The 13,336-nt window shown below is 44.0% G+C and overlaps 1 protein-coding gene across 5 annotated transcripts in view; it reads left to right on the plus strand.

Annotated features, from left to right (window-relative positions):
* VARS1 (valyl-tRNA synthetase 1) overlaps window positions 1-13,336 on the plus strand; it is a 101,994-nt gene that overhangs the window by 56,626 nt on the left and 32,032 nt on the right. For all 5 annotated transcript variants that reach the window (XM_040323482.1, XM_040323484.1, XM_040323483.1 and 2 more), the window contains exons 9-17: window positions 4,331-4,495; window positions 4,584-4,665; window positions 4,751-4,870; window positions 7,077-7,185; window positions 7,300-7,388; window positions 7,501-7,591; window positions 9,317-9,441; window positions 11,741-11,844; window positions 11,964-12,122. In XM_040323482.1, coding sequence (XP_040179416.1) covers window positions 4,331-4,495; window positions 4,584-4,665; window positions 4,751-4,870; window positions 7,077-7,185; window positions 7,300-7,388; window positions 7,501-7,591; window positions 9,317-9,441; window positions 11,741-11,844; window positions 11,964-12,122 — 1,044 coding nt within the window. The remainder of the gene's footprint in view (window positions 1-4,330; window positions 4,496-4,583; window positions 4,666-4,750; window positions 4,871-7,076; window positions 7,186-7,299; window positions 7,389-7,500; window positions 7,592-9,316; window positions 9,442-11,740; window positions 11,845-11,963; window positions 12,123-13,336) is intronic.

Below are 13,336 nucleotides of genomic sequence, written 5' to 3' on the forward strand. Positions count from 1 at the left end.
CAATATTGATTGGGGAGGGAGGCAAAAAGGATGAAGGCAGCGCTAGGCTTTTTTATTTAACAGCTTTAAATTTTTTATTAAAAATGAGCATGCTTTGCTAACTTAACTTGCCTTGAAAAAGTATTCATACCCCTTGGAATTTTCCACATTTTGTCATGTTACTTCCAAAAACATGTATTTTGTTGGTATTTCTTGTAATGTACCAACTCAAAGTGGCACATAATTCTGACGTGAAAGTAAAATGATAAATTGTTTTTAAGATTTTTTACAATAAATATGTGAAAAGTGTGGAGTGCATTTGTATTCAGCTCCCCTAAGTCAATAATTTGCAGACCCACCTTTTGGTGCAATTACAGCTGCAAGTCTTTTTGGGGATGTCTCTACCAGCTTTGCACATCTAGAGTGTGAAATTTTTGCCCATTCTTCTTTGCAAAATAGCTCAAGCTCTGTCAGATTGGATGGAGAGCGTCTGTGAACAGCAAGTTTTGTCACAGATGCTCAATTGGATTTAGGTCTGGACTTTGACTGGGTTATCCTAACACATGAATATGCTTTGATCGAAACCATTCCATTGTAGCCCTGGCTGTATGTTTAGGGTCGTTGTCCTGCTGGAAGTTAAACCTCCGTCCCAGTCTCAAGTTTTTTGTAGACTCTTAACAGGTTTTCTTCTAAGATTTCCCTGTATTTGGCTCCATCCATCAACTCTGACCAGCTTCCCTGTCCCTGCTGAAGAAAAGCATCCCTACAACATGATGCTGCCACCACCATGTTTCACAGTGAGGATGGTGTGTTCAGGGTGATGTGCAGTGTTAGTTTTCCCACCACACATAGGCCAAAAAGTTACATTTGGGTCTCATCTGACCAGAGCACCTTCTTCCACATGTTTGCTGTGTCCCCCACATGGCTTCTCACACATTGCAAACGGGACTTCTTATGACTTTCGTTCAACAATGGCTTTCTTCCTGCCACCCTTCATTAAAAGCCAAATTTGTGGAGTGCACGACTAATAGTTGTCCTGTGGACAGATTCTCCTGCCTGAGCTGTGGAGTTACCATGGGCCTCTTGGCTGCTTCTCTGATTAATGCTCTCCTTGCCCGGCCTGTCAGTTTAGGTGGACGGCCATGTCTTGGTAGGTTTGCAGTTGTGCCATACTATTTCCATTTTCGGATGATGGATTGAACAGTGCTCCGGGAGATGTTTGAAGCATGGGATAGTTTTTTTTCTAACCTAACCCTGCTTTAAACTTCTCCACAACTTTATCCCTGACCTTTCTGGTGTGTTTCTTGGCCTTCATGATGCTGTTTGTTCACTAAGGTTTTCTAAAAAACTGAGATTAAATTACACACAGGTGGACTATTTTTACTAATTAGGTGACTTCTGAAGGCATTTGGTTCCACTAGATTTTAGTTAGGAATATCAGAGTAAAGGGGGCTGAATACAAATGGGCGCCGCACTTTTCAGATCTTTATTAGTAAAGAATTTGGAAAACCATTTATCTTTTTCCTTCCACTTCACAATTATGTGTCACTTTGTGTTGGTCTATCACATCAAATCCCAATAAAATACATTTACGTTTTTGGTTGTAACATAACATAAAATGTGGACAATTTCAAGGGGTATGAATACTTTCTTCGAGGCGCTGAAACTAGAGCAGATCTTACCCATAATAACTTGATAACAAATAATGTTCTTTAGCAAGGAACATACATTCTACATTAATAATTATCCTACCAAAATTAGTGTGTGCTTTAAATTGCCTCCAGCATTGCTCCAGTTTCTTCTTGCTGAAGCCCAGAACCCTTGAACAGCAGATTATCTTTAGGCTGTCAGCAGATCAGCCTCTAGTGGCTTCGATTTTAGGTACAGTGTGGAAGAGAGCAACAGAGTATGTGCAGAGCAGGGTGAGACCGTGTATTACTGTATATAAAGCATAGACACTTGTTTTTAATGTTTTCCATAGCTATACCTGCAAAAGGGGCCAACTTTTCCTCTCTGGCAGTTTAGGAGATCTAAAGTTTTTCAGCTGCACTTAAAGCAAAGGTTCACACAAAAATGGAACTTCCGCTGTCCGGATTCCTCCCCCCCTCTGGTGTCACATTTGGTACCTTTCAGGGGGGGAGCAGATTCCTGTCTAAGACAGCTACTTGCACCCACTTCCGGGCATAGAGAGATGTATTATCTGTGGGTGTCTACACCACATCCGGCGCAACGCCCCCCCCCCCCAACCCCGCTGTCTTCTGGGAGACACACAGGTCCCAGAAGACATCAGAAGAGCATTCAGATCGTGCAGCGTGACTCGAAGTGAAGCCACAAGGATTCACTTTCTGATTCTCTTACCGAAGATGGCGGAGGCAGCACCTGAGAGCCAAGCTCGGCTTTGGGCGCCGACATGGCGGGCACGCTGGACAGGTAAGGGTCCTTCTTTTAAAAGTCAGCAGCTGCTGTATTTGTAGCTGCTGACTTTTAAAAGAAAAAAAATCGGAGGACCTCCGTTTTAGGTAATATTTACAGGTTTTGTCCCTCCCCCATCCTGTGATTTGACAGTGAAAAGAGAAATAACACATTGATGAGCTTATCTTTCTGTCACTCTGCTTCTCCTTTCAGTATGTTCCTTGCTGTTACATCACACATAACTGATTTGTTTTTTTTCTCAAGTCAAATTCAGATACTTACACTGCTTGCATTAAAAAAAAAAACATTTATAGTACATGTACACCTTTAATTAAAAAATAGCTCAGCCTCCCTCAATACATACATCTGCCCCCCTTGCAGTTCTATATGGCTGTTGCTTCCCGCACTGTTTGCAGCCGGATGGCAATCTTCCTGTGCAATAAAGTTTTATAATCTTTTTTTTTTTTTTTTAACAAGAGAAACGTCTTATATTCTTGAATGGGATATTCCTGACAGTAGATTTTTGCCTGCTGGCGATTTTGATTAAAAGGTGTACATGTAGTTTAATGGTGTATCAACCACTTAAGGACTGGGAGGTTTTATCCTCTTAATGACCAGGCCATTTTTTGTGATACGGCACTACGTCGCTTTAACTGACAATTGCACGGTCGTGTGATGTTGTACCTAAATAAAATTGACAACCTTTTTTCCCACAAATAGAGCTTTCTTTTGGTGGTATTTGATCACCTCTGCGGTTCTTATTTGCGCTATAAACAAAGAGCGACAATTTAGGGGAAAAAAAGCAATATTTTTAACTTTTTGCTATAATAAATATCCCCAAAATATATATATATATATATATATATATATATATATATATATATATATATATATATATATATATATATATATATATATAAATAATTTCTTCCTCAGTATAGGCCAATATGTATTCTTCTACATATTTTTTGGTAAAAATAAGTCACAATAGGCGTATATTGATTGGTTTGTGCAAAAGTTATAGTGTCTACAAAACAGGGGATAGATTTAGGGCATTTTTATTATTATTTTATAGATCAGTGATTTTTAGCGGGACTGCGACATTGCGGCGGACAGATCGGACACTTTTGACCCTTTTTTGGGACCAGTGACATTTATACAGCGATTTGTGCTGTAAAAATGCACTGATTACTGTATAGATAACATTGACAGGGAAGAGGTTAACACTGGTGGTGATCAAGGGGTTCAATGTGTTCCCTGGGAGGTGTTTCTAAATGTGGGGCAGTGGACTGACTGGAGGAGGAGAGAGATCGCTGTTCCTGATCACTAGTAACAGGCGATCACTCTGTATTTCCCTGTCAGAACAGGGATCTGTTTGTTTACCTTGACAGATCCCGTTCTGGTACTCTGTGGAGCAATCGCGGGTGGCTGGCGGACATCGGGCTCTGTCGGTCACACACATCGGCTTCCGCGCAGTGGCTTGTGACCACTATATCTATTGCATGAACCAATGTACAGCTACGGTGATTCACGCAATAGAGCCAACCTGCCGCAATATAATGACGCCGGCTGATCGGCAAGTGGTTAATGAATACAGTGCTGCCTTACTCTTCTTCCTATTTTTTTTCTGCATAGAGTTTAGCTTTAATGTCAGGAAATCACAGTTGTCACTGGAACAGTTGACCCTATTGGAGGATATCTCCCCTACTGATCTAGTGAAAATTGTAACATTTTACATTTCCCCTCACTTTCCTGACCTGGGACAAATAGTAAACTGGAGCAAAGAAAACCCCCTAGGTTCCAACCTTTCCCCTACTCTTAATATTTACTTTTTATGGGATCCTCTGGGATTTGTCCAGGCTCACATTTTTTATCTTTTTCACACTAACAAGGGAAGCTATAAAAGGAAAAATAAAAAAACGTATTTTTGTACTTCCAGGCATCGCATGCGTGGTGAGCTGACCTTGTGGAACCCAGGTTGTGACCACGCTGGGATTGCCACCCAGGTCGTTGTGGAGAAGAAGCTTTGGAGAGAGCGTGGAAAGACCCGGCATGATCTGGGCAGAGAAGCATTTATAGATGAAGTGTGGAAGTGGAAGAATGAGTAAGTCACATCTGTTTGCGGAAAGTCTTTTATATCCTGTTGATGGTATTTTAAAACTCTTAGTTACATTGATCTGCTGTTCTTTCAGGAAAGGTGACAGAATATATCACCAACTGAGGATTCTGGGTAGTTCCTTGGATTGGGATAGAGCCTGTTTCACCATGGAGTCGGTGAGGAAATGTCTCCTCTCTAAATTGGTCTACTAAGATTAAACTGTCGCTAGTACTTACTGTATAACTAATGTTCTTCCTTTAGAAATTATCGAATGCTGTACAAGAAGCCTTCATTCGCCTTCATGAGGCCGGTGTGATCTATCGCAGCAAGAGGCTTGTCAACTGGTCATGTACATTGAACTCGGCCATATCGGATATAGAGGTGAGGAGTGGTGACAAGCGGTAGAGATGCATGGAAATTTCGAGGGGCCGACACATATTGGCCGCAAATTGTGTTATCGGCATTTTGCCAAAAGATAAAGTTGAGGCACGGCTGCGCAGTGAGGATGCCTGGGTTGCGCATGCCCAGTGGTAGTGGCCATGCATTTAAAATGCACTACCCTGTTGTTAGTATAGTCAAATATCAAACCACTGAATGCTATCTCTTTCTAAATAGCAGGCAATCAATTAATGAAATAATGTATTTTGTTTTTCTTCTTATTTGGTACAAGATGCACTGCAGACGTAACTTGCATGGCAAAAGGAGCTTCACTATGATTAGGGAGCAAGAGGGGAGGGGGGCGCCGGTGCCAAAGCCATGCTGTTTGTGTCAAAGGACCCAGGCAGTGAGTACATTATCTAGCACAGGTGTGCCCAACCTTTTGAAGAGCGTGGGCCACTTCAGCAACTTGGTCACGGGCCACAATGAGTGGAGCGGGGGGGGATGACCGGTCCATATCCACTTTGCATATACAGAATAGACACCGACACAGCCCAATCTACTCTATAGGCCATCTGATTCGATCTGTTCAGATGGAAGGGATTGGATTCCCCCTTCTGTTTTTGTTAGCAGATCAGATCCATATGTGCCTCCTGAGCCACTGGTTGGAGAAATCTTCCTATTGCAGTGAAACCTTGGATTGCGAGCATAATCCGTTCCAGTAGAATGCTTGTAATCCAAAGCACTTGCATATCAAAGCAAGTTTCCCCATAGAAGTTAATGGAAACAAAAGGTAATTTGTTCCGCATTGACTTCTATGGCATGCAATACCGCATGTGGCCATAGGTGGGGGGATGTGGGAGAGCTTCAGAAATACTCGGGGACAGCTCGGCTGATCTCGGGAACGACTCCGAACCATTCTGAGTGTCACCGGCGCCCCCGCACCTCTGGACAAATGCGGTACTGCACACCCCATTAGCTTGAATTCTGCTCGTTTTGCGAGACAAAACTTGCAAACCGAGTCAGAATTTCAAAAAGTTGCTCGTTATTCAAAATGCTTGTTAACCGTGTTACTCGTAAAACAAGGTTGCACTGTAGGTGGGTGTAAATTGCCACAAGTCAGTTTACATCTGCGGCTCCATAGAGCTGAACGGAGGGTCCTATTGAGTCGGCCCAATTGTGTCAAAGGGGCCTAAGGCTGCTTTCACACTGATGCGCTGTGGTTTACCCACACTGAGGGTGCAGCACGGTGCACCTGTGGCTTACCTGCAGGGTTAGCTGCACTTTGCCATAGACTTCTATTATATCCTGCAGGTGTGGTGCACTTTCTGCAAGTGCACCAAGCCCGCAGGTAGTAACAGAAGTCTATGGCTCAGTGCCGTGTTCTGCGCTGCATCTGCTGATCAGTTTGAAAGCAGCCCAGTAACTACTGCAGCACAGATATGCCCATATATACACACTGTGATTTTAGTAATAAAATTACCTTTAATAACCACCTTCCATTCAGGTGTTGCCGGCTGTTGCTGTCCCAGGCAGAGAGCATTTGGTATCACTCCGCCTGTGACAGGAGCTGGCGCTATACAGGAAGCATCGGCTTGTGTAGCTCGAATCTGCAGCTGCTTTCTTCCTCTACCACCAGCTTCATTCGCAACACTGATGCTCTGCGATGGCGGATCGGCAACCCACGATCTGGACTTGCTAACCCGCCATCCCTAAGCAGGAGGTCGCGGGCCACATCACAGGGCTCTGTGGGCCACTGGTTGGGCACCCCTGATCTAGCATGTGGCTTGCTGGAGGGATATATGGAAGGCAGCAGGAGCCAGAAGCGCCAGCGGGGGACCCAAGAAGAGGAAGAAGAAGATCAGGGCTTCTCTGTGCAAAACCATTGCACAGAGCAGGTAAGTGTATGTTGTTTTAAAAAAAAATATCACTTTAATGGTAATGGCAGACCAAATCACTGGATAGGAGGTCACCCAGCCAGTGGTTTGTGAAAGTTGGGTTAGTTAGACTCTGAAACTCCTGCCTACATATGAAAAAAATGAACATTGGACAAAATTATTTTGCATTGACGTTTGTCAGTTTTTAAAGCTGTTTTTTTCACAGTTTTGCTCCTTCATATCGGTAAAACCCAGAGGAGGAGAACAGAGAGGCATTTGTAATTAATGTAACTGAGGACTGCTTAGGGAAAAGCTGTGTTTTTTCTTCTTAGGTGGATAAGAAAGAACTTACTGGTCGTACAGTGCTGCCGGTGCCTGGGTACAAAGAGGGCGTGGAGTTTGGGGTGCTGGTTTCTTTTGCTTACAAAGTACAAGATACAGGTAAGAATAACATTATTGGTGATAGTCGATACCAAATTTGTTCCAGGCACTTCTATTTCTGTTTGCTTGAATGATGTGTTTTTCACCTGCTGAGATTTGTTGTCTTCATTCTAGGTGAAGAGGTTGTGGTGGCCACAACTCGAGTGGAGACCATGCTGGGTGACACAGCGGTGGCCGTCCATCCGCAGGATCAACGCTATCAGGTGAGAAAAATTGTTACTAGCAGTGAATGCTCCAGAGATCTGCAAGATTTACAAAGTTTATCAGTATTCTATCCAGAAATAACATCCCTTCTCTTGTCTTGGATTGTTGCAGCATCTGAAAGGAAAGAGCGTTATTCATCCATTTGAAAACCGCCTACTTCCCATTGTCTTTGATGAGTTTGTGGATATGAGCTTTGGGACAGGTTAGTTAATATTAATTAAACAGACAACGGTTCATTAACCTCCCTGCCGGTAATCCCGAGTCTGGCTTGGGGTGGAATTCCAGTACCATTAGCGGTATCCCTGAGCCAGATTCGGGATCGCATCGTAGTATTCAGGCATGGTTACTTACCTTGTCCCCTGGATCCTGCGATGTCTCGCCGCTGTGTGAGCGAGCTGTGTCCTCCTCCGCTCGATTCACACAGTGCCCAGTGCCGCCGTGCTCCGTTCCCTGCGACGTTACGACGCACGGGGGCGGAGATCGGCGCCAAATTCAAAAAAGTAAAAAAACAGTACACATACAGTAATCTTACAGATTACAGTACTGTATAAAATAATTACACACCCCCTTTGTCCCTAGTGGTCTGTCCAGTGCCCTGGATGCACTTTTAATTTTATATATTATTATAAATACAGCCTTTTCTGCCTGGAAACTGGAGATTGTCCATCGCAACCAAAAAGTGTCCATTTATGTCAAAAGTGCTTTTAGAGCAGCTAGAAAACGGCGATAATAAATTATAATCACTTGCAGAATTGAGCGATAGCGATTTGTGGGTAAATTCATCTTCAAACACTGAAAGTAATGACAGCGACAATTCTGTAACTGTGCAAATTTCAGTGTTTTTGATTTGATTACATTATATATTTGATTAGTTATTTATTATATTATAATTTTATGATTTTGTGTTTCAAACTTTATCATAGTCTACTAGACTCTTGTTTGGGCAGATTTAAGTGAGTTATTTCTAAGAATTACAGGCCTACAATATAAAACGCCAAATTTCCATGCAAAATAATTGTACCGCTTTCAGCATCAAACATATGACATAATCATACCGCCAGGGAGGTTAAGAACAAGAGAATGTCAGACCACATAAGTGGATAAAAGGGAATGAGTGTTAAAGTGAAGCTCCACTCAGAAGGTTGAAATACATGTATGGAAACTGTTTTGCATGCCAGAGGGTTTGTAACTTTGGCCAACTCCCTGGACACAGGTGATTCACTGTCCAATGAGGAGGCATTGGGGTGATCTAATATCCAGGAAGATGTAGTACTTCATTTAGGAACTGTTTATGTTCCTTGCAGTTTGCACATATCTAGGTTTGTTTTGGGTTGGGGTGGGGGGTGTCGCACTGCTGCTCACACAAGGAACGCAAGGGTCCTACCTGCAGCCTGCCACCAGGTCCTGCAGGTTTTATGCGACTGTTGCAGTGAAAATAATAACAAAGGTTAGTAACACATCTACTGATATACGTTTACATGAAGTTTTTATTTATCTATCTGAGGGCTTTAAGGCTAGGTTCACATTGTTGTGGCTCATTGTGTGGAAATGCTCACAAAATCGCATGAGACCCCAACCTGCAGACTGAACACATTCTCTTTTAATAATGTGTGGGAGTGCCATTAATTCTTGGTGTTATTCATACACATCAGCAAAACACGCCTCGTTTTCGCACACGTGAAACCAAATTGTCCTGCAGCACCTTGCAGGTCTGTGTGACACATAAAAAAAGGGGGGTCTGGGACTTTTTCCACATGTTTAGGGCAACACATTGAAATGAATGTGTCCCTACCCACAGAACACGCATCGCACAACTCTGAACAGAGCCCCATCTTCACCAGTTTATTTTATTTTGGGGTTTTCCTTTAGTTCTTCTCACACTTTCTCTTTTGTGTGTCTTTTTTTATCTTTTTGTAACCCATCCCAGGAGCGGTGAAGATCACTCCGGCACATGATCAGACTGATTATGAGGTGGGGCTGCGACACAAATTGGATTTTATAAACATCATGGATGACAATGGTCTGCTGGTCAATGTGCCCAAACAATTCTTGGTAAGAAAACTTAGGGGGTGATTGTTTCTAGCCTTATTTGTTGATATGCAACAATAATTTAATGCTTTTAATATAAAAATTCAGTGCCATGCTTTATGGTCAATTGGAGGTCACTAGGAGATACAGTATGCTGTGTTTATCACTGCCCTTGTCTGGGTAGGTCCATTCACACTTGTGATTCACAGCACAGCATACATGGCAGCGCCCAGAGGCGATTCAGTTCGCGTGTGTTGCGCTTTACAAGTTTCTCACTCACTCACTATGTGGGGTGTGCGTGTGCTAGATCATTTATTGTGAATGCCACCCAAATGCATCGTACAGTGGAGTATAACGCATCACAATACAGGTAGATTTTTTGATTTGTTGTGAGGTGGTGTTTATAATGAATGGGCTGCTTTAGTGCAGGGCCGCACACCCCATGTTAACGCATGTACAGAATTTCAAAATGTGTCAAACCAGCACTGCAGTTATGACATGTTATTACATAGGTGTGTCCACACGCAGCCCCCTAGTACTTTTATTTTTTTACATCTTGTGGCTTGTCAGACCCCTTTCTCACTGGGGTGTTTTTCAGGCGCTTTTGGGCTAAATATAGCGCCTGTAAAGCGCCTGTAAAGCGCCTCCCCTGGAGCCCCAGTATGAAAGCCCGAGTGCTTTCACACTGGGGCAGTGCGCTTGCAGAACGTTAGAAAAAGTCCTGCAAGCAGCATCTTTTTCGGACGGTGTATACATTGCTCCTCCACCGCCCCTGTCATTGGAATCAATGGGCACCGCTCTCAAACCTCATGCAAAGCGCTTCGGCAGGGGCGCTTTGTGGTGCTTTTAACCCTTTATCTGGCCACTAGCGTGGGTTAAAAGCACCACGCCAGCATCCGAAAAAAGTGCTGTTATTACAGTGGTAAAGCGCCGCTAAACTTTACCGCTAATGCCCCCCCGCCCCAGTGTGAAAGGGGTCTTAGAGGTAGAGGAATACTGTAAAGCAGGGCTCAAAATTTCAAGTCCTGAGCTACTAGCCGGGCCTCAAGGGTTACTCGCCACCAGTTGCCCCGCCCAACCCCTACCATGTCCCGCCCCTGATCCCACCCCTAGACACACCCTCATAAATCATCTCATGAAATGGCACTTAAATGTTTTATGCAGAATTAAGTTATAAAAATAAATATTAACAACAACTTTATCTGTGCCCAAAAATGCAGCCTGCCCATGTCTACCAGTGCAGCCAAGTGTACCCAGTGCAGCAAAATGTCCCCATTGCAGCCTGTGTCTCCATTGCAACCTACCTGTGCTGGGTAAGAGAGAGGAGAGGAGCCGGAGCCGCCGCCTGGTTGTTCAAAGCGTGGAGAACATAACCGCTTTTAATTCAATAGCTGTGTTCCCCGCCGCGAGCCGTCATATACAGCCCCTCCCCCCCCTTGTCTGGGAAACTTTCCTGGGATGGGTGATCTGTCTATCAAAGTGCCCGGACAAGGGGGAGGGGCTGTATATGACGGCGCATGGCGGGAAACAGAGCTATTGATTTGTAAGCCGTTATCTTCCCCGCGCTCTGAGCAACGGGTCGGCGGCGAATCTACTCTCTCTTCAACTATATTCACTTCTTGCTCCCCCCCCCCCCCCCCCTGCTCCCAGGCAGCCCACACTCGCCAGCCCTCAAAATTTACTCGCAAAAATTTTGAGGGCTGCTGTAAAGGGTAAGTTTAACTCTGGGCAGTTAAGATGCAAATAGTTTGTAAGGGAGACCTTCAGTTAAGTGATGTTCCACTTCCATAGCATACTTAATAAATAGCTGATTTGAAATTCAGATATTTTATTAAACCATTACAGTGGTGCTTGCACATGCTTATTGATGCATTCTCAGTCTTGGTTCCCCAAATCCCAGGCTTCTGTTACCAGCAAATTTGAACACTTTGTGTTAGTGTTCATTGCTGACCCACTCCCTTATGTGTGATCCTGTTGGCCGGTAAGGCTGCTCATCATTGTGATTTTCTAGTAGGAATTGCCAGGAAGTGAAGGGAGTGGGGCTAGTAGTCAGTGCTACTGGGAAATGTCATATATTTTTGGTTACAGCAGCCTGCTGGCCCGTTCCACCAGCTATGAACTTGCTGCATTGCATATACATAAACACAGAGAACCAGTAATGATGTCACTGGGTCTACAATAATGTATGTAATAAAAACTTAAAGGCTTTATTGAAATATGTCCTAATATGCATGGAAAGCAGAAGCCAGAGTAGGCAAAATGTAAGCAGATTAAACTTTGTGCTTCTCAGACTCAAAAGTTTAAATTTAGCTTCACATTTCAGGGTATGAAGCGCTTTGAGGCTAGAAAAGCGGTCTTCGAGGCTCTGAAAGAAAAAGGACTATTTAAGGAGATAAAGGACAATCCTATGGTGGTCCCTGTATGCAGGTAACATGTTTATACTGTTCTTGGCTATTTTTCTTTATTATGGATGTAAGATCAAAGTGGCGTTGCCTTCCTCAGGATTTTTTACTTTTTTGTTTTCTGTATTTATTTCTCTCTCTTAGTCGATCCAAGGATATTGTGGAGCCCCTCTTAAAGCCTCAGTGGTATGTACGCTGCGATGAGATGGGGAAGAAGGCAGCTGATGTGGTACGGGATGGACACCTAGCAATCAAACCTGAATTTCACACCAAGACCTGGTTCAGCTGGATGGACAACATCAGGTGACCAGTCATGTGATCAATAGCCTAAAAAAAGTTTATGCACACAGGCCCTGAACAGGCTCTGCTGCTTCCTAGAGACCTTGGGCCGGATTCAGAAAGATGAGCGGATCTTTCTGCGGGCGTAACGTATCTCAGATACGTTACGCCGCCGTAAATTTGGGTGCAAGTTCCGTATTCAGAAAGCACTTGCGCCCTAAGTTACGGCGGCGTAACGTATGTGGGCCGGCGTAAGCCCGCCTAATTCAAATGGGGATGTTGTGGGTGTGTTTTATTCAAATTTCAGATGACCCCGTGTATTTTAGGTTTTTTGTGAATGGCGCATGCGCCGTTCATGAAAAAATCCCAGTGCGCATGCTCGAAATTACGCCGCAAGTCGTCATTGCTTTAGACGTGAACGTAACTCACGTACAGCCCTATTCGCGAACGACTTACGCAAAAGACGTAAAAAAAATTCAAAACTCGGTGCGGGAACGACGTCCATACTTAACATTAGCTACGCCTCATATAGCAGGGGTAACTTTACGCCGGAAAAAGCCTAACGTAAACGGCGTAAAAAAATGCGCCGGCCGGATGTACGTTTCTGAATCGCGTAACTATACGGAAGCGCCACCTAGCGGCCAGCGTAAATATGCAGCCTAAGATACGACGGTGTAAGACACTTACGCCAGTCGGATCTTAGGGAAATCTATGCGTAACTGATTCTCTGAATCGGGCGCATAGATACGACGGCCCGCACTCAGAGATACGACGGCGTATCCGGATATACGCCGTTGTATCTCGTATCTGAATCCGGCCCCTTATTTATAAATTGCACCATAAGGGCAGAACTGGTATGCCTGCCTCTGTCATTAAAGTAGTTGTAAACCCATTACAACCACTTTAACCCACAGGTAAGCCTAGATTAAGGCTTACCTGTAGGTGCAAGAAATATCTCCCAAACCTAAAAGGTTTAGGAGGTATTTTCAGGAGGTATTTTCAAAAAATAGCGGCACTCATAGAATCAGTTACGCATAGATATCCCTAAGATCCGACAGGTGTAATTGTTTTACACTGTCGGATCTTAGGATGCAGTACCGCGGCCGCCGCTGGGGGAAGTTTGCGTCGTAAACCAGCGTCGGGTATGCAAATTAGGAGTTACGGCGATCCACGACAGATTTTCGCGTTCGCTACGTCGCCGCTAGTCTAGTTTCCCGTCGCAAAGTTAGTCGTCGTTT

This window comes from Rana temporaria, chromosome 9 (genome assembly GCF_905171775.1).
Source record: "Rana temporaria chromosome 9, aRanTem1.1, whole genome shotgun sequence".
In the NCBI taxonomy this organism is placed as follows: domain Eukaryota; kingdom Metazoa; phylum Chordata; class Amphibia; order Anura; family Ranidae; genus Rana; species Rana temporaria.